Below are 22,241 nucleotides of genomic sequence, written 5' to 3'. Positions count from 1 at the left end.
GCAGGGTTGTAGGGTAGCTCTATTTTTTGTTTTTGTTTTTGTTTTTGTTTTTGTTTTTTGAGGAAACTCCATACTGTTTTCCAGAGTGCCTGCCACCAGCAGTGCCAAAGGAGTCCCCTTTCTTTGCATACTCACCAACAGCTGTTGTTTCCTGAGTTGTTAATTCTAGCCATTCTGACAAGCGTGAGGTGGTATCTCATTGTGGTTTTGATTTGTATTTCCCTGATGATGAGTGATGTTGAGTATCTTTTCATGTGTCTGTTTGCCATCTGGATGTCTTCTTTGGAAAAGTGTCTGTTCATGTCTTTTGCCTATTTCTTCACTGGATTACTTGTTTTTGGGAGGTGTTCAATTTGGTAAGTTCTTTAAAATTTTGGATACTAGCCCTTTATCTGATATGTCATTTGCAAATATTTTCTCCCATTCTATCAGTTTCCTTTTATTTTTGTTGATGGTTTCCTTTGCTGTGCAGAAGTTTTTATTTTGATGAGGTCCCAATAGTTCATTTTTGCTCTTGTTTCCCTTGCCTCTGGGGACATGTATAGTAGGAAATTGCTGTGGGTAAGGTCAAAGAGGTTGCTGTCTGTTTTCTCCTCTAGGGTTTTGATGGTTTCTTGTCTTACATTTAGTTCTTTCATTTATTTTGTGTTTATTTTTATGTATGGTGTAAGAAAGTGGTCCAGATTCATTCTTCTGCATGTCGCTATCCAGTTTTCCCAATACCATTTGCTGAAGAGACTTTTTTCCATTGGATATTCTTTCTTTCTTTGTCAAAGATTAGTTGGCTGTACATTTGTGGGTCCATTTCTGGGTTGTCTATTCTGTTTCATTGATCTCAGTGTCTGTTTTTGTGCCAGTACCATACCATCTTGATAATTACAGCTTTGTAATTCAGCTTGAAGTGTGGAATTGTGGTGCCTCCAGCTTTGGTTTTCTTTTTCAGGATTACTTTGGCTACTTGGGGTCTTTTGTGGTTCCATACAAATTTTAGAACTGTTTGTTCTAGCTCTGTGAAGAATGCTGGTATTATTTTGATAGGGATTGCATTGAATGTGTCGATTGCTTTGGGTATTATCGACATTTTAACAATATTTGTTTTCCTAATCCATTTGCATGGAATATTTTTCCATTTCTTTGTGTCTTCTTCAATTTCTTTCATAAACTTTCTATAGTTTTCAGCATACAGATCTTTTACCTCTTTCGTTAGGTTTATTCCTAGATATTTTATGGTTTTCGGGGCAATTATAAATGGGATCAATTCCTTGATTTCTCTTTCTGCTGCTTCATTAAGGGTGTATAAAAGTGCAACTGATTTCTGTACATTGATTTTTATAACCTGCAACTTTGCTGAATTACTGAATCTGTTCTAGCAGGTTTTGGGTTGAGTCTTTGGGTTTTCCACACAGAGTATCCTGTTGTCTGTAAAGAGTGAAGGTTTGACTTCTTCCTTGCTGATTTGGATGGCTTTTATTTCTTCTTGTTGTCTGATCACTGAGGTTAGAACTTCCAACACTACGTCGAACAGTGGTGGTGATAGTAGACATTCCTGTTGTATTCCTGACTTTAGGAGGAAGGCTCTCGGTTTTTCCCCACTGAGGATGATATTAGCTGTGGGTCTCTCATATATGACCTTTATGGCCTTGAGGTATGTCCTTTTTATTCTTACTCCCTTGAGAGTTTTCCTCGAGGAAGGGTGCTGCCTTTTGTCTCATGCTTTTCTGCTCCTATTGAGAGGACTGGGTTGTTCTGAATCTTTCTTTGATTAATGTGAACACCTGCATCTTTAAAACCGAGTAGTTGTAGCTCTGGGAGAGCCCAGAGAGCATAGAACACTTATTCTTCACCCTTAAAGAGACAGCACAACAAAAACATGAATTGAAAAACACCTGGGATATACAAGAAAGAGATATATTTACTAATCTCAGAGCGTGTGCTGGAGGGCAGGGATCTTTAGGATTCTTTTCCAAGAACAAAGGAGCTGTCTGGTGCCATCTCCCTCTCTTGCTCTCTAGCATAGTGACCAAGACACCTGTGAGAATCAGTGCTTTACCAATGATCTCCACCCAACTTGATAACACAGTATGTTACTTCTGTGCTACCCTGGAAACACACCTATTCTGCCAAGCCCCTCCCCAGGTCTCTTCCCACAGCAGACCTGAGTAAGCCTTGTTAATACCATGTTCCTTGCCTCACATTCTCCTTTGAATCTGCCCCTTTCAATATGCCCTTGGCCAGAGCCCATCCAAAGTGGTGTCACAAGCCTGGTAGTAGGCAAGCGGCCACAACAGGGGCCAGCACCACTCCAGAGGTTTCCTGCCCTGGAAGACAAGGGAATGTACCACACATCCAGGTCCAAATGTGGCCCAGTAGAGGGCTGGGGTCTGATATCTAGTCTGACTGCATGCACTGCTCACAAAACTTCTCCTAGAACAACATAGGGATGATGCCCTGTCATTCTGTGCTACCGAATCTTTGGCAAATGCCTGGTCTGACTCAACTCAAGCTCAAGGAAGCCCCAGGATGTCCCACTAATAACACTGGAACCAAACTCTGCTCCCAACAGACTCAGAGAATCATTGCAGATGACTGGAGTGAAAGCAATAGCAGCTCAGGCACAACAGTGGGGCTCGCACAACACACAGGAGACACCCCTGTAATGTCAGGTTCTTCTGAACAAGTGACATTGCATAGCAGGGCTCTACAGGAGCTCTTCTTCATAAAGCTGCTACTTTCAAGAACAGGGATGTAGCTGCCTTTCCTAACACACAGAAATAGACACAGAGTTAGGCAAAATGTGGAGAGAGAGGAATGTTTCAGTGAAAGAATAGGACAAAATCACAGCAAAATATGCAAACGAAACATTGATAAGTAGTATGTTTGATAGAGAATTTAAAGCAATGGCCATAAAGATACTCACTGAATTTGAGAAAAGAGTGGAAGACCTCGGCAAGACCCTCAACGGAGAAAGAAAAAATACACAATAACTGAAATTAAAAGTAAACCAGAAGGAGTAAATAGTTGACTAAAGGAAGTAGAACACATCAGCAACCTGGAGTACAGAGTAATGGAAAGCAACCCAACTGATCCTGAGAAAGAAGAAAATAATAACAATAAATGAAAATAGAACAAGGAAGTTTGGAGACACCATCAAATGTAATAACATTTGCTTTATAGAGATCCTAGAAGGAGAAGAGAGAGAAAAGGTGGTAGAATATTTATTTGAAGAAATAATAGGTGAAGTAAGTTACCTTAAGGAGATCTACACCAAGACACATAGCAATTAAAAAGACAAAAAGTAGGGTCAAGAGAGAATATTGAAAGCATCACGAGAAAGGAAAACAGTTACATACAACAGAGACACCATAAGGCGATTGGCTGCTTTTTCACCAGAAACTTTGCTGGCCAGAAGGGAACCGCATGATACATGTAGAGTGCTGAATGAAAAAAAAATTTGCAATGAGGAATACTTTTTCCAACAAGGCTATCATTCAGAACAGAAGGAGAGATAGAGTTTCCCAGATAAACAAAAGTTAAAGGAATTTACGACCACTAAACCATCCCTTCAAGAAATGTTAACAAGGACTTTTTGAGTGGAAAGGTAAGACCACAAGGAGGACTAAGAAAAACAGGAAGCACAAAAGCACTAAAATTAAGTATATCCATAAAAATCTGGCAAGGGATTCACAAAATAAAAGGATATAAAGTATGACACCATACACCTAAAATGTGTGGTGGGAGAGCAGTAAGAATGGGTTCAAAAGAGACTATCAACATAACATAGACTGCTATAATATGCAGAAGATGTTAACATAAACCTAATGGTAACCAGAAATAAAAAACCAGTAATAGATATGTAAGAATAAAGATAAAGGAATCCAAATATGTCATTAAAGAAAGCTAGGAAACCATGAGAGAAAAGAGCAATAGAAGAAAGGAACGGAATAGAATGGCAAAAACAACCATAAAATAGGTAACAAAATGACAATAATTACATACCTGTCAATAAGTACGTTGAATGTAAATGAACTAAATGCTCCATCAAAAGACACAGGGTGATGGAACGGATAAAAAAGCGAGACCCATGTATATGTGCCTTCAAGACACTCACTTCAGAGCTAAAAACACATGAAAATGAAAGTGAAAGGATGGAAAAGCATTTATCATGCAAATGGAAGCTAAAAGAAAGCCAGGGTAGCAATACTCATTTCAGACAAGATAGACTTTAAAACAGATTGTAACAAGAGACCAAGAATGACACTCTATAATCATCTAACAAAAAGATAAAACAATTATAAATATTTATGCGACAAACATGGGAGCACCCAAATACATAAAGAAATTAGTAGCAAACTACAAGGAAGTAACTGATAGAAATACAATAATAGTAAGGGACTTCAACTCCCCACTTATACCAATGCATACATCATCCAAACAGAATATCAACAAGGAAACAGTGGCTTTGAATGACACACTGGAACAGATGGATTTAACAAGTATATTCAGAACATTCCACCCTAAAAGAGCAGAACACACATTCTTTTCAAGTGCAGATGGACCATTCTCCAGAATAGGCCACAAAGCAAGACTCAGCAAACTGAAAAACACTGAAGTCATACCATGCATCTTTTCTGACCACAATGCTCTAAAATTAGAAATCAGCCACAAGAAAAAAATATGGAATGAACACAAATACATGAAAGTTAAATTTCATGCTACTAAACAGTAAATGGGACAACTAAGAAATCAAAGAGGAAATAAAAAAATAAATAGAGGCAAATGAAACTGAAAACACAACACTGTAAACTGTTTGGGATACAGCAAAAGCTCTTTTTTTTTTTTTAATTTTTTTTTCAACGTTTTTTATTTATTTTTGGGACAGAGAGAGACAGAGCATGAACGGGGGAGGGGCAGAGAGAGAGGGAGACACAGAATCTGAAACAGGCTCCAGGCTCCGAGCCATCAGCCCAGAGCCTGACGCGGGGCTCGAACTCACAGACCGCGAGATCGTGACCTGGCTGAAGTTGGACGCTTAACCGACTGCACCACCCAGGCGCCCCCAGCAAAAGCTCTTTAACAGGAAAGTTTATTGCAATACAGGCCCACATCAAGAAGAAGAAAAATCACAAATAAACATCGAAAACTTACACTTAAGGAGCTGGAAAAAGAAACAAAAACAAAGGAAAAACCAGAAGAAGAATGTAAATAATAAAGATTAGAGCAGAAATAAATGATATAGAAAGTAAACAAAGAATAGAACAGATCAATGAAATCCAGAGCTGGTTGTTTGAAAAGATTAAAAAAAAAAAAACTTGATAATCTTCTAACCAGATTCACTGAGAGAGAGAGAGAGAGAGAGAGAGGAATCAAATAAAATTAGAACTGAAAGAGGAGAAATAACTACTGACACCACAGAAATACAAAGGATTGTAAAAGAACATTATATGTCAACAAACTGGACAAGCTAAAAATAATGGATGAATTCCTAGAAACATATAACCTCCCAAAACTGAACATGAAGAAATAGAAAATTGAACAGACTGATTACCAACAATGAAATTGAAGAGTAACAAAAGACTTCCAGGACCAGATGGCTTCACAGGTGAATTTACCAAACACTTAAAGAAGAGTTAATGCTTATTCTTCTCTAACCATTCTAAAAAATAGAAGTGGAAGGAGAGCTTCCAGATTCATTCCATGAGGCTAGCATTACCCTGGCACCAAAACCAGATAAAGACACTAGAAAAACAACAACAACAAAAACAAAACCCAGAACTACAGCCTATTATCTCTGATGAACCCAGATGCAAAAATCCTCAATAAAATATTAGCAAACTAGATCCAACAATACACTAAAAAATTATTCACACTAATCAAGTGGAATTTATTGCTGGAATGCAAATATTCAGTATTTTTAAATCAATCAGTGTGATGCATTACATCAACAAGAGAAAAAATAAAACCCATATCATCACTTTAATAGCTGGAGAAAAACCATTTGACAAGTACAACATCCATTTTTGTTAAAAATCCTTAACAAAGTAGGTTTACAGGGAACATACCTCAATATAATAAAGGCCATATATGAAAATCCACAGCGGGCATCATCCTCAATGGTGAAAAACTAAAAGCTTTCCTCCTAAGGTCAGGAATAAAAAAGGTTGCCCACTCTCACAATCTTATTCAAAATAGTACTGGAAATCCTAGCCACGGCAATCAGACAACACAAAGAAATAAAAGATATCCAATTGGTAAGGAAGAAGTAAAACTATTTGCAGATGACATCATACCTCTATTTAGAAAACCCATGAGACTCCACCAAAAAATTGTTAGACCTGATACGTGGATTCAGTAAAATGGCAGGACACAAAAATCAATATACAGAAATCTGTTGCATTTCTATACGCCAACAATGAAGTAGCAGAAAGAAAAATTAAGAAAACAATCTCAGTCAGTTGGGCATCCAACTTCGGCTCAGGTCATGATCTTGCAGTGGGTGGGTTGGAGCCCCGCGTCGGCTCTGAGCTCAGAGCCTCAAGCCTCCTTCAAATTCTGTGTCTCCTCTCTCTGCCTTTCCCATGCTCATGCTCTGTCTCACTCTGTCTCTCAATAATAAATAAACATATAAAAAAATTAAAAAAAAGAAAACAATCTCATTTGAAAGTGCACGAAAAATTACCTAGGAATAAGTTAAACCAAGAAGGTAAAAGACATGTACTCTGAAACTGTAAATCATTGATGAAGGAAATGAAAGACAACACAAATGGAAAATCATTCTATGCTCATGAATTGGAAGAACAAATGTTGTTAAAATGTGCATGCTATCCAGAGAAATCTACAGATTTAACGTAATCCATATAAAAATACCAACAGCATTTTTTCACAGAACCAGAACAAAGGATCCTAAAATTTGTATGGAACCACAAAAGATGCCCAATAACCAAAGCAATCTTGAAAAAGAAGAGCATCACTGGAGGTATCAAAATTCCAAATTTCAAGATGCACTACAAAGCTGTCATAATCAAAATAGTGTGATACTGGCACAAAAATAGATGCAGAGATCAATGGAACAGAATAGAGAGCCCAGAAATAAACCCAGAAGTATATGGTCAATTCATCTTTGACAAAAGAGGCAAGACTATGCAATGGGAAAAAGTTTCCTAAACAAATAGTGCTGGGAAAACTGGACAGCTACATGCAAAACAACGCTAACTAATGTGGATGTAAATTTTAAAAAATAAAAATAAAATTAAAATTAAAAAAAAAAAAAACAATGAAATTTGACCACTTTCTTGCACCATACAGAAAAATAAACTCAAAATGGATTGAGGACCTACGTGTGAGAGCTGAAACCATAAAAATCTTAGAAGAGAGGGGAGCCTGGGTGGCTCAGTCGGTTAAGCATCCGACTTCAGCTCAGGTCACGATCTCTCAGTCCGCGAGTTCGAGCTCCCCGTCCGGCACTGGGCTGATGGCTCAGAGCCTGGATCCTGCTTCCGATTCTGTGTTTCCCTCTCTCTCTGCCCCTCCCCCGTTCATGGTGTGTCTCTCTCTGTCTCAAAAATAAATAAACTTTAAAAAAAAAATCCTAGAAGAGGGCAGAGGCAGTAATTTCACTGATATTGTCCACAGCATCATTTTTGTAGATATGCTTCCCGAAGCAAAGTAAACTATTTGGATTAAATCAAAATAAAAAAACTTCTGCATAACAAAGGAAATAACCAAATTGAAACACAGCATACTATATGGGAGAAGATATTTGCAAATGACATATCCAACAAAGGGTTGGTTAGTATCCAAAATACATGAAGAACATATACAACTCAACACCAAAAAAAAAAAAAAAAACAAAAAACCAATAAAACCCTCCAAATACTCCAATTAAAGTATGGGTAGAAGACATGAACAGACATTTCTCCAAAGAAGAAACACAGATGGCCAATAGATACATGAAAAGATGCTCGACAGCACTGATCATCAAGGAGATGCAAATCATAACTACTATGAGATATCATGTCACATCTGTCAAAATGGCTAAAATAAAAAAAAAAAACAAGAAACAGCAAGTGTTGGCAAGGATGTGGAGATAAAGGAACGCTTGTGCATGACTGTGAATGAAAAGTGATGCAGCCTACTGTGGAAACAGTATTGATATTCCTTAAAAAAATTAAAAATAGAACTCTCCTATGATCTATAATTCCACTACTGAATATTTATTCACAGAATATAAAAACATTAATTTGAAAAGGTATAGACACCATTGCAATGTGTTTATTGCAATGGAATATTTCTCAGGCATAAAAAGTAATGAATCTTGTTATTTGAAAAAACTTGGAAGGATCTAAAGAGTATAATGCAAAGTGAAATAAGACAGTCAGAGAAAGACAAAGACCGTATGATTTTACATATATGTGGAATTTAAGAAGCAAATCATGTGAACCAGGAAACAAAGAGACAAACCAAAAACAAACTCTCACTATGGAGAACTTACCAGAAGGGAAGTAAGTAAACGGGATTAAGACTATACTTATGATGAGCAATGAGAAACATATAGAGATGTTTAATCACTTTATTACATACCTGAAACTAATAAAACACTATAGTATGTTAGCTGTACTGCAAGTAAAAAGAAGAAAGAAGAAAAAGAAAACATTCTACCCTCTCTGGGCTTGTGCATGGGAGAAGGTTTGGCTGAGGTGACCCTTCTTGGCATGCTGGCACTCAAACCCCTCCAAGCAGTATTGGAGCCATAGTGCTAGGAACAAGTGCAAATGGAACTTCCACGGTGTAGGGTACTGGGCAGTTTCACTTGCTGTCACACTGGAACTGGTGGCTACGGTGGAGGCATGTGCCGATATCCGAGGGATACTGTAATTACATCTCAGGGGATAGATAGTCACTGTGACTCTGGCTGGTGAAGCAAATGCCTCAGTGACACAAGTTCTGGGATTATGAGGTTCAGGGATGCTTGGGCACAGAGGCAGGGTGTAGTAGTCCAGGGACAAGGTGGCAGTCTGGGAATGCTTGAAACTTTTGCATATGCATTAATGATAATAGCTTATTCAATTTACGCCATTTCAGTTTACGGATGATTTCATAAAAGCGCTCTACTTTCAGATAGGGACGGAAACCTGTATGTACTTCTGAAACAGTGCTGAAGCCAGCTAATACTGGTTTCTGACCACTAATTATGCATATCTTTTTCAACACCGTGCTCATGATTTCACATTGGTGACTTGAACCTTTCACAGTGACTGTGCACCACAGAAATCAACAAGTGCTAACAAAATAAGGTTTTCTTTCCTCTCTGATGTGCTCAATTACCAGCACAAGGTTGTATCCATATATGGTATAGACCCAACCATACAGGGCTTTAATTGTGGTTTTAAATAATCTTACCTCTTAAAAAATTGAGAGAAGCAAACACACACAGAGACTTTTAAATTGACCCACATATTTACCATTTCTATTGATCTTTTTTCCTTCTTGTGGACACCATCCCTTCTCATCTACTTTTAGCTTGAAAAACATTTACGGAGAACAGGTCTGCTAAGAAACTCCGTTAGGTCGTCATGCACCTTCTGTTTTGAAAGACTGTTTTGCTGAATTTGGAACGTTTCTGTGACAAGCTTTCTTTGTCATGTTTTGCTTTGTTGTGGGTTTTTTTTTTTTTTTTGAGGGGTTTTGGTTTGTGTCTTGTTTTTTTGTTTTTCCAGCACATTCAGCTCTTTGGTTTTGACCTTCCCTGTTTTTATTCTTCATGGTTTGTGATGAGAACTTCTCTATTAATCATATTATTAGTTGTAATTAAATGTAATTAGTAGTTTTTTCCTTGCTGCTTTCAAGATCCCCTCTTTCTGTTTGTTTGCTTTTTATTTTATTTTTAATTGTGGTAAAAAAAGTAATAGAAAATTTACCATATTACCCATTTATATAAAAAATAAACTTTATTTCTGAGAGAAATTTTAGGGTCATATCAAAGCTGAGAGAAGGCACACAGGTTTCCTATATACCCCTACTGTCTACACATGCATAGACTCTCCCATTGTTAATATCTCCCACCTTAGGGTTACACTTGCTACAACTGATGAAAGTACATTGACACATCTTTATCACTGAAAGACTATAGTTTAAATTAAGGTTTACTCTTGATTATGTACATTTTATGAGATTGGAGAGATGTGTAAAGACTTTTATCATCCATTACATATTTATATAATATAGGCTCACTGCCCTAAAAATCCTCTGTCCTTCATCTATTATCAATCCTTCCCTTCTTGCTCAGCTCTGGCAACCACTGATCTTTTTACTGTTTCCATAGTTTTATTTTATTTGTTTTCCAGGACATCATATAGTTGGAGTCACACAATGTCTCACATCTTATCCACTACACTTTAACAGTTTCATGCATCTTACCCAACTCTAAGCATACAGTTCATGAGTGCTAACTGTATTCACATCGTTGTCCAACAGATGTCTAGAACTTTCACCTTGCAAAACTGGAACTCCACACTCAATGGACATAATGAACTTCTCTACTTTCCCCTGAACCCTTAGCAATCACCATTCTACTTGCTGTTTCCATCAGTTTGACTGCTTTAGATACTTCCTAGAAGTGGAATCGTATTCTTGTGTGTGTGTGTGACTGGCTTATTTCACTCAGCATGATGTCCTGGAATTTCAACCATGTTGTAGCATGTGATAGGATTTCCTTCCTTTTTAAGGCTGAATAATAATATTACACTGCTCTGTGTATACTGTGGTTTTTTTTTCTCCTTTCTTCCATCAGTGGACATTTGGGCTGCTTCTACTGGTTGACTTTTGTGAATAATGCTGCAGTGAGATGGGTGTGCAGGTATCTCTTTGAGATCTTGTTTTCAATTCTTTTAGAAAATTTCCTACACATGGGATTGCTGATTCATAGGGCAATTCTATTCTTAATTTTTGGAGGGAGCTTTATACTGTTTTACGTAATAGCTGACCAATTTGCTTTCCCAATGACAATGTGCCAGGGTCCTCTTTTTCCACCTCCTTTTTTCCTAAATAGTATCCATCCTAGTAAGTATGAGGTGATATCTCATTATGGTTTGATTTGAATTTTTCTGACAATCAGTGATATTGAACACTTTTACATATGCTTTTTGACCATTTGTATATTTTCTAATGTCTATTTAATTCCTTTAACCATTTCTTTAAAAAATTTTTTTTAATGTTTTATTTATTTTTGAGGCAGAAAGAGACAGAGCATGAACGGGGGAGGGGCAGAGAGAGAGGGAGACACGGAATCCGAAGCAGGCTCCAGGCTCTGAGCCATCAGCCCAGAGCCCGACGTGGGGCTCGAACTCACGGACTGTGAGATCCGTGACCTGAGCCGAAGTCGGACGCCCAACCGACTAAGCCACCCAGGCACCCCTACCCATTTCTTATTTGGGTTATTGGGTTTTTGTTTTTATTAGTGACATTGTATTCCTTATATATTTTGGATATAAATCTTTGTTTTGATATATGATTTGCAAGCATTTTTCCACTCTATCTTTCATTCTGTGGATCATGTCCTTTGATGCAAAGAAATGTTTTAATTTGATGTAGCCCATTTGTCTACAATGGTCTTTTCCTTTGTAGTCTGTGCTTTTGGTGTCATATCCAAGAAGTCATTGTCAAATAAAATTTTATGTACTTCCCCCCATGTTTTCTCCAAGGAATTTGATAGTTTTACATCTTATGTTTGTGTGTTTAGTCCATTTTTAAAAAAATTATTAAAAATTTTATTAAAATTTTTTTAATGTTTATTTATTTTTGAGAGAGAGAGAGTGTGAGCAGGGGAGGGGCAAAGAGAGAAGGTGACACAGAATCTGAAGCGGGCTCCAGGCTCTGAGCTGTCAGCACAGAGCCCTACATGGGGCTCAAATTCACGAACTGTGAGATCATGACCTGAGCTGAAGTCAGATGCTTAACCGATTGAGCCAAGCAGGTGCTTTGTGTTTAGCCCGATTTTTTAAAAAAGTTTATTTATTTATTTTGTGTGTGTGGGAGAGAGAGTGCACACAAAATTGGGGGAGGGGCAGACAGAGAGGGAGAGAGAATCTCAAGCAGGCTCTTGCACTGTCAGTGTGGAGCCCGATGTGGGTTCGAACTCATGAACTACGAGATCATGACCAGAGCTGGGGTCAGATGCTTAAACTGACTGAGCCACCCAGGTGTCCCGATGTTTAGTCCATGTTGAATGAACTTTGATGGGGCATAAACCTAAGCATCCACCTTCATTCTTTTGTGTGTGGGTAGTCAGTTTCCTGGCACCATGTGTGAACGATACTACCCTTTCCATATTGAATGGTCTTCTCACCCTTATCAAAAATGATTAGCCTGACTACACATGGGTTTGTGTCTGGATGTATTTTTAAGTTATTGTTTCCATGGGGGATTAAGGGCCTGGGGCTTCCTATTGTTTTGTGTTGCTGGTGTCATTCCCCCTCTAATCTGAACACAGATCAGATCTGGATCTAATCTGTGGATTTTGTGGTAGATAATGTGGTTTAAGTCTGCTGGAGGTGGGAGATATGCCACCCATTCCCTGATTTTCACACTGACTTAAGTCACCTCATAATCCACCCTGTTCCCTCAGGCTTATTTTTTTGTCTGTGTTCGCAAGTGACACTTAATGGTCACTTAATGGTCATTCCATTATCATGTCATGAGATGTGGGTTTCTTGTGCTCATTCTGTTAGTAGTTTGCTGAGCCACTGGGTTCCACAAATATTTTTAAAATGCTATTTAAGAAGTTATTCTTTCACTGTGTGTTAATATTGCTTTTCTGTTTGTTTGTTTGTTTTTTTTTCTTCTGCTTTTATCCGCCTTTGATTTTATTCAGACCCATGCTGGTTTTCTGATTATTGAAGATCTCTGAACTCTGTTATTTTTTCTCTCTCATTCTATGGGATGAATAAATTCTGTTACCCCTTCTTCAGTTTCATCAAGTTTTTCTTTTGCATCTCCAATTTTCTATAGAGCCAATTGAGTGAAATTTTCATTTCAGGTATTTATAAACTCAGAATTTCTCTGTGTTTTTTTCACATAGTTTCATTTTTCTACTGATATTTCCTAGTTGTTATGTTGCTGCCATATTTTCATTTAATTATTTGAACATAGTTTCCTTTATAACTTACAAATATTCATAAATGTTACTTTAAAATACTTTTTTTTTTTTCAGTAATTCTAACATCTTTCCCAGGAAAAGTTTCTATTGACTTTAGTATGGAAGACATTTTCTGGTTTCTTTGCACGTTTTAAATTTTTTTTAGGTACACATTTCTGATAATGTAGTTTAGTAAACATGCATTGTATTTCATTTTTCTTAGATTTCTTATTTTTGGAGCTTGCATAGCTTTTACTGCAAAATCAGTTTTTCCTAATTCTTATCGTTTGTTTGTTTGTTTATTTGTAGCCTATTTTCCTAGGGATTGCCCTTGTGATTTTGCAGCTTAGATGTCAACCACTAATTTTTTAAAGGTTGTGTTCAAATATTGCAAATCAGTAAGGCTTCCACCCTCTTCCATGTGATGGATGTGCAGGTGTATGTGTATGTGTGTGGGGAGGGGTGGGGGGTGTGTGTGGGAGGGGAGTGCTCATAACTTTACTGTCAATTCTCAAGTCTCAGCTTTCGCTTTTATCTGGGTCTCCTCTACATGTGGGCCTAAAAGTGTGTAGAGAGCTAATATCATCTCTTCTGTTGTACTTTTCCCTTCAATATCTTCCCATTTTACTTACTGGGGGCCTTGAGCTCAGATAAAGGAAAGTGTGAGTTTCCCTCATTCATTATCAAGCAAACTCACCATTTTGAGCTGAAAAAGCAATGGTTATTTCATCCCCTTCCCCACTCTTACTCATGTCTGCCCTTGAGGCAACTGCACCATGATTTTTTCAGTCTTCCCAAATTGTAAATAGTACAATTCTTTTAAAAAAATTTTTTTTAATGTTTATTTTTAAGAGACAGAGCTCGAGTGGGGAAGGGTCAGAGGGAGATACAGAATCTGAAACAGGCTCCAGGCTCTGAGCTGTCAGCACAGAGCTCAATGTGGGGCTTGAGCTCATGAACCGTGAGATCGTGACCTGAGACGAAGTCAGACGCTCAACCCACTGAGTCACCCGGGTGCCCCATAAATAGTACAATTCTTTTTTTTTTTATTAAATTTTTTTTAATGTTTATTTATTTTTGAGAGGGTGAGAGAGAGGCAGAGCATGAGCAGGGGAAGGGCAGAGAGAGGGAGACACAGAACAAGAAGCAGGCTCCAGGCTCCGAGCTGTCAGCACAGAGCCTGACGCGGGGCTCGAACTCATGGACCGGGAGAACATGACCTGGGCTGAAGCCGGATGCTCAACTGACTGAGCCACCCAGGCGCCCAAATAGTACAATTCTTTTTGATCACTGCACTAGGGTGGGTAGGTGGAGAGGCATGGGAGCAGTCCTAGGCAAGAAGATTACAAAGGTACTTCTTACTTGAATCTCTAGGAGTTTTTAAAATAATAAATATTTCACAAGTTATTATTATTAACCTCAGGACAATTGTCAGAACCCCAAATAATTATCCATGGCAGTGTGTCTTCTTCACTTAGTCCTACTAAGATATCTTTACAATGGGTTCAGTGCATAGCACTGTATTACAATTTGAAAGATTCTATAAAGTCACAAAGAATGAGCTTGACTTGTTACTACAAACTTCACATGAGTATAAGAGCTTTGATGTAACTTCTAATAAAATTTGTTCTCTCATAGTATATGTTGGACTTCTTCATTCGTTCTTCATGGTGTAGAGTCTCCGAGACAAGAAATAATAGTTCATGGCTGTGGCCCAAAGGCTTAACTTTCCTTTCCAAACCGTAAGTTTCTTCACATCTCCTTTATTTTATGCCTCAAAGAATTTGTCATAGGAAAAGAAAAAAACAGCTTTAATGGAACAACTTTATTTATTTATTTATTTATTTTTAATGTTTATTTTTGACACAGAGAAAGACAGAGCGTGAACAGGGGAGGGTCAGAGAGAGGGAGACACAGAATCTGAAGCAGGCTCCAGGCTCCCAGCTGTCAGCACAGAGCCCGACGGGGGGCTCGAACTCACGGAGTGTGAGATCATGACCTGAGCTGAAGTCGGATGCTTAACCGACTGAGCCACCCAGGCGCCCCTTAATGGAACAACTTTAGAAACACCATTGTTGAAGTGTTTCCATAGAGAAATAATATGGAAAATATTCAGATTTAGATACATAACTCTTAGTCCAAATGGATTGCATGTTCATTAAGATTTAAAATTATGTATTACCAAGATTAATTAGATATTATTTTCTATATTTCAGGTTGTCAGTATCTTCAGAATGGGACCACAATTGTACATTTTTATACGTTCAGGCCAAAAAAATTTTAATTGAATCCTGCTTAGAAATAAAAACATATATTTGTAAGCACCAGGCACTTCAACCTGACTAAATCTGATATAATGCTGCTTCACCATCTATAAAGAACATATTTCTCATTTCTTCAAGCCATATGATTATTTTCTTAGAGTTATTTTTTTAAGATTTTATTTTTTACAACAGTTTTGGGTTCACAGCAAAATTAAGAGAATCGTACAGAGATTTCCCATAACCCTCCAGTATGCACATATGCATGCCGTCTCCCATCATCAACATAACTCATTAGAATGCTTTACTTGTTACCAAGGATTCATCTTCATTGATATATCATAATCACCCAAGGTCCAAAGAGTACCTGAGGTTTTACCCTTAGGGTTGTAGAATTATTTTTAAATCTTTATTTATATTAACGTAAAAAATATATACTCAGGAACATATCATCTATTTCTTAAACTTTTGTTATTTATTAAAATAAATTACATATACATTATAAATGATAATATCAAGCATTATTATGATAAAGCCCTTGGTAGGGTGAAAAAGCCCACTCATATTTCCAAATTAATTGATTTGTTCTAGCCCTAAAGGGGCTGCATGTGAAAGCTGAACGACCCAGAGTGGCAAGGTTATCAGTCAGTGTTGAGGCAGGAGACAGAAACCAGGAGAAGTTTGATATAAAGAATTATTAACTATATGGGAAAGCCTAGCATGAGGGGATGAAACAAAGTTATAAGAATACCTTAGGCTTAAAGGAAAGTACCGAAAGGAGGGATCACTGGGAAGCCAGGTCTGCTCTCTGAAGATGGGATTTAGATGTCATCGAGGACAATGTGGGTGCACACAGCTTCATGGCCGACATGCTCACTGGATTGACCTGGGGCAGAGCAGCTCCACGGTCCCCTGGCTGAACTTGGTGAGGAAGGATCTCGGTCTGAGACTGGCAGGCAGGAAGAACCCCCTGCCAGAGTGTTAGCAGGTAGAGGCTGGAAGAGGAAACTTTAACTGGCACTGGCCACAGACACTCGTGGAGGCTGAATACACAGGACTTCCTGCAAACAGGCAGCTGGCAACTAAGCCATAGTGGCCAAAGGAGAGAAAACACCAAGGAACCAGGAAGAAGAGCCCTTTCTGCTGCAGTGTCTCTTGATGGCCTTTTACCAACAGAAGTCAACCTCCTGTGAGATGGCAAGAGAGAAAATTGATAGGATCTTGCACCGTTATCTGAGAAAAGAGCACTGAGGGATAGATTTGGAGCTGAGAGTACTAAATTGATAACCAAGCACTCAGGGTATCATGCAACAATCCCAGGGTTGCCGTCTAAGAGCCATTCAGATCTGCCCACTTCCTCAGAGAATGGAACCAAGCTGTACCTTCTGAATCCGTTTTAGTGCAGCACTAATCAAAGATTAGGTTCATTTTTGGGGAGAGGTTGCTTTTTCAATGAATAATAACCAGTGTCCTTTGGTACTTCTTCTTGTCTACTGTTTTCCTCACCAGGATTTCAGATATTTTGGAAGGTATCTTGTTTTATTAAATTATCTGTGTCCTCACTCTATCGTTCTGTGCCAGCAAATTTAAAAATATACTTTGGCAGGGGCACCTGGGTGGCTCAATCAGTTGAACGTCCAACTTCGGCTCAGGTCATGATCTCACAGTTCGTGAGTTTGAGCCCCGCGTCGGGCTCTGTGCTGACAGCACAGAGCCCACTTTGGATCCTCTGTCCCCCTCTCTCTGCCCTTGCTTTGTTTCCACTCTCCCAGTAAATAAATAAATAAATAAATAAATAAATACTTTGGCATGAAAAATAAAATAGTAAATGATGAAGAAAACAAGAATTAAAAATGGACAGATATTTGTGTGGGTAAAACAGCTAATTATTGCCATATCACAGGACAAACTTTAGTAATTTGATAGTGATTCAGAGATTTTTCTACTGTAATTCAGTGACAAGAGGAAGAGAGATAAAACTCAAAGTCGCAAAATAAATTCGCATTTCATATGCTTTGATCTCTTGAATATAGACATATTCTTTATATTTATTTCCCATGTTCATACAGAGGAAATAGATGGATATTCAAAGTTAATTTCATATAATATGTAAGTGGCAGATGTACTAATTGCTAAACTTGTGTTACAAACAACCCAAATTTCACTGGCATCTAAAAATAAGCCTTTATGTCTCGTTCACCCATTTGTGGTTTGGCTGCATTTTAGTTGATGAGCTTGGGTTGCATGGACTTGACTGCAAACCACAGATGCAGCTCAGAACCTTTTGTATTGTTTATTCTTAGAACAGTGGGCTATGTGGTATACGACCTTTTAAAGCAGAGATTAGCAGCTGTCAGAGGGGCCAGCAGAAATGTGCTTCTTGCTGTCTGCACTCTGAGCTCAGAAGGTATCACTTTCCCACTCACAATATATTATGAAAACAAGTCCTATGGTCAAACCTGTCATTAATTGTCTGCAAAGTATACTGTTTTCAAAGTGGTCAGTTAGAGGAAACGTAAGTTCACTGAAAAATAACCCAATTTACCATAATAACCATAGGAATACTTTTCTCATTGTGTTTCATGAGATAGATATCTTTGTTTGTAAAAAAATAAACATGAGAAATACACACACACACACACACACACACACACACACACACACAAATAGAACGTTCCTAACTTCCATCTAGATTTTTCTTTCCTCTGTACCAAAAATTCTTGTAAGGTGGTTTTGTATAACGGGAAACATCAGCAGGCAGATGTTTTCACCAGGGGCCTTGATCAACTTACAAATGTGGAATAAGCAGTAAGGTGTAAAGTTTAAAAACATCAGCAATGAAACCAGGTCATTTCAATGTAATTCTGAATGCACACTCTTAGTTCTATGAGTCAGAAAACTGATCTGTCTCGCTTGCCTCTCCCATAAAATATGACGCAAATAGTATCTTATTCATAGAGTTGCTTGAAGATTATTTGAAAAGCACCTTTTGACACCTAAGTATTCACTAAATCTTGGTCATTTTCACTTAAAAACTTGATGCTTCAGTTCCATCACCTGTGATATGGTAACTGTATATGTAGCCAACACCAAGGGCTGAGGAATAAATTACATAATGCCTAAATATCCTTAAAATATAGCCAAGCCACAATAGGTTCTTCCTATATGTGATCTCTTTATATTTTGCTTTTCCAAATAGGTCATAGAGGCCGATTTCTAAGAAAACCCAAGCTCTAAAACTGTCTTCTTCCTTCCACTCATCCAAAGCTCTATTGTTACAATGTATTTGTTTAGCTGGGTATTAGAAATATAATCTGACTTAGGAGTTTGATCATATATATCAAAGATATTTTCAGTTTAAAAATGGTTTTTGAGAAGGGCACCTGGGTGTCTCAGCCGGTTGGGCGTCCGGCTTCGGCACAGGTCATGATCTCATGGTTGGTGAGTTCGAGGCCCGCGTCAGGCTCTGTGCTGACAGCTCAGAGCCCGGAGCCTGCTTTGGATTCTGTGTCTCCCTCTTTCTCTGCCCCTTCCCTGCTTGTGCTCTGTCTCTCTTTCTCTCAAAAATAAATAATAAAACATCAAATAAATGGTTTTTGAGAAATTTCATACACATCATCTATGGACACTAAATGAGTAATTTGGGGGGGGACATGTGTTTCCATTTTTGAAATCAGGTTGCATTTCCTGTTCTGTCTCGTTGGCCAAAAGCCCAGTCTCCTCACCCACTACCAACACCTCACACTGTCTCGTTGGGAATTGAAGAAATTTTGAAAAGCATTGTCAAGGCTTGGCGAGCAAACTTGTTCAGCTGCTAGATTTGGGGAACCTACAGGGGCCCAGGGAAAGAAGAGGCTCAAGTGCCCTTTTCCTTTCAATGTTGGAGTATCCCACCCACACCTACGCATCTCTTACCATGGAGAATGGAGAAAAGTAAGAGAGGAGCTGCTTAATGTATTTCTGATGTAGAATCCCTCCCAATTTTCTCCCCAAATACATATCTAAATATATGCATAATAAGATGCCCAAAGTTTTATATGTACCCATAATAAGCTAGGAGAATTACTCAGTAAAGTGAGCTTGGGTTAGGGGGTCCACCGAAACCCCTGGGGAAGAGGTCAACTGCGCTGGCTTACAGTCAGACCTGTCCTCCTAAAGATGTCCCTGTAGGGTGCAGGGGGTGGGTTTGGTGTAAGGGTGCTAGCCTCTACTGGAGATGCTGGATTGCTGTCTGAAGTTTGGCCATGCTGGTGGGTGGGGGAAAAAGGCATCACCCAGCTCTGTCATCCCCGGCTAGCGGAACCACTGTTCAGACAGCCCTCACGGGCAAGCAAACCATCTCCCTTCCTGTGTCCCAGGCTTCTGTCAGATCCTTGCCCACGACCCTTCTGTGCCCAGTTCTTCCACACACTGTGGTGCCACAGTTCTCCTGTGTTTTATCTTTGGTGTATGACTGGGGTTCAAAACTCCAGATCTTAAAGGATGCGGCAAGGCATAGAACCCATTCCCCTCCTCCAGGGGAGAACCTCACAGCACTGCCCCTGGCGCTGGTCTGTCTCCGAAAAGCAGTTGCATGGCTGGGAAGATGCCTGGAGTTTATGGTGAGGCACAGGAAAAAAGCTGCGATCACTTCCCCTATCCTTTTCCTGTACCTCTGTGTCCTGCTGTTGAATGCCCACTCAAAGGCGCCAGCTGGGTCTTTTATCCTTGGAGAGGATAAGTCTCCCCGTGCAACCCAAGGGATGGCCATCCCACCCTGTCCACGGTACATTCCGGGCCTCCTTTTCTTCTACCCAGGAGCAATGCTACCCCCCGGCCCCGACTCTACTCCGGCGAATGACACAGACTTCCAAAAACTCAAAATTTCACCTTAACTCTTCGCAAAAACTTGGAAGAGTCAGTTCCTCATAATTCTCCTACCAGTGGTTTGGGAAGAGTGCTTTTCTTACATGAACCCAATGCATTGCTCTCTCCCTCCTTCTCTCTTACTCCTCTCTGCGTAAAGGGCTCTGACCCTCTGCAGCAAGGCTGATTTTCTCTCTCCCCAGTTCCCCTGCTCCGCGTACCTGCCACATTCTCTACCTTGAATTATGCAGCTTGTTCTCTTATCGATTGCCTTGTGATCAATTTCCGAGGCGTTCAGAGTGATTTGATGTTGATCTAGCTGTGCTTGAGGCATGAGACAAGCCTAAGGTCCCCCCCTACTACTATGGTATTTTTAACTCTGAAAAATACCATATCTATCCATTCATGAGATCATGGGCATTTGGGCTCTTTCTATAATTTGGCTATTGGAGATCATGCTGTCATGCTGCCTGAGTAAGGTATTTCTGGTTGACAGGTTTTTGGGTTTTTTTTCTTTCCCTTTGCTTTTATTTATTTTTTTTAAATTTTTTTTAACCTTTATTTATTTTTGAGACAGAGAGAGAGAGCATGAACGGGGGAGGGGCAGAGAGAGAGGGAGACACAGAATCGGAAGCAGGCTCCAGGCTCTGAGCCATCAGCCCAGAGCCCGACGCGGGGCTCAAACTCACGGACCGCGAGATCGTGACCTGAGCTGAAGTCGGACGCTTAACCGACTGAGCCATCCAGGCGCCCCTCTTTGCTCACTTTAAAAATATCATCCCAGGGGCACCTGGGACGTTGGTTAGGCGTCTGACTTCAGGTCAGGTCATGATCTCACGGTTCGTGAGTTGGAGCCCTGCATCAGGCTCTGTGCTGACAGCTCAGAGACTGGAGCCTGCTTCAGATTCTGTCTCCTTCTCTCTCGGCCCCTCTCCCACTCTCACTCTGTCTCTCTGTCTCTCTCTCTCAATAATAGATCAATATTAAAAAATTGAAAAAAAATAGCATCCCATTCTCTCTTGTCTTAATCATGGGAAGAAGATCTTGCTGAGAGGATCCTTTTTGGTGTCTGATGTGACACGCTGACCTCAGAGGCCTCAAAGCAGTGTTGGAGCTGTCGTCCAAGATTAGGCACCGATGGACCTACCATTGTGCCTGGGTCATGGCGCACAAGTTCATTTGCTGTGGCTGGGGCACTGGGGTCTAGGATAGAGACATGGGCAGATACTCTATGCAAACTGAACCAGGGTCTCAGGGGCACACAACTGTGGCTCTGGTTGGTGAAGGGAATATAACAGAGACACAGACCCTAGAATGACAACTTTCAGCAGGGGCTTAGGCAGGAGAAGCAGAGTATAGAAGTGACATATGCTGGGGAGGGTGAGGCAAAGTTTCAACTCTGTCCCAAGCAGCAGTCACAAGATAGCAGCACCGTGATCCAGTGGTAGTTTCTTAAAACCACATCTCATGACCCAGGGACCTGGGCGCGGAGCTTTAGCAGCCCAGCCCCCAGTGACAGTTCAGGCTGGGACCTGGGAGCTGAAAGTGTGTCTTGGGATGGAGCAGTACAGCACCAGCAATGAGGTTTCAGAACCCTGATATGGGACCTAAGCGATGGGGCTGTAGGCAGTGGTAGGTTGGCCATAGAGATGATGAGCCTTGAGCTGCCATAGATGGAATGAAGGGTCCAGGCAGCAGCAACCTGGTGCGAGCCATGGCAGTTCAGAGTCTAGGCTTCAAGTAGGGGTGGGGTTCAGAGCAGCAGGAGCGCCCTTTACAACGAAGACCCAGCGTCATGACATGGAACCCAGTGGGTGGGGCTTACGGAAGTAGCTGCAGGTACCCATACTGGGAGCCAAAGCATTCTTGGAACCTGGGGACGGGGCTCAAGACAGCACAAGCTTTCCCACTAATGTTGAGACGGAGCCCCAACCTGGGACCGGGAGTGGAAGAACTCAGACGCAGCTCTAGTCTTCTATCTGGCGAGGTGCTATGGCACCCAGTCC

The 22,241-nt window shown here is 39.9% G+C and overlaps 1 protein-coding gene and 1 long non-coding RNA gene across 2 annotated transcripts in view; one reads left to right on the top strand and one right to left on the bottom strand.

Annotated features, from left to right (window-relative positions):
* LOC125920119 (NKG2-A/NKG2-B type II integral membrane protein-like) overlaps positions 1 to 17,237 on the top strand; it is a 27,300-nt gene extending 10,063 nt beyond the window's left edge. Inside the window, exons 4-5 of the mRNA XM_049627128.1 lie at positions 14,768 to 14,871; positions 15,346 to 17,237. Of these exons, the coding sequence (XP_049483085.1) occupies positions 14,768 to 14,871; positions 15,346 to 15,475 (234 nt within the window). The 3' untranslated portion in view covers positions 15,476 to 17,237. The remainder of the gene's footprint in view (positions 1 to 14,767; positions 14,872 to 15,345) is intronic.
* Positions 4,823 to 22,241, bottom strand: part of LOC125920130 (uncharacterized) — a 55,867-nt gene continuing 38,448 nt past the window's right edge. Inside the window, exon 2 of the long non-coding RNA XR_007456959.1 lies at positions 4,823 to 5,011. This is a non-coding gene — a long non-coding RNA (uncharacterized LOC125920130). The remainder of the gene's footprint in view (positions 5,012 to 22,241) is intronic.

The sequence above is a fragment of the Panthera uncia genome, chromosome B4, assembly GCF_023721935.1.
Source record: "Panthera uncia isolate 11264 chromosome B4, Puncia_PCG_1.0, whole genome shotgun sequence".
Lineage (NCBI taxonomy): Eukaryota > Metazoa > Chordata > Mammalia > Carnivora > Felidae > Panthera > Panthera uncia.
Note: the sequence above shows the minus strand (reverse complement) of the source record. Positions and strands in the feature narration are given on the sequence as shown.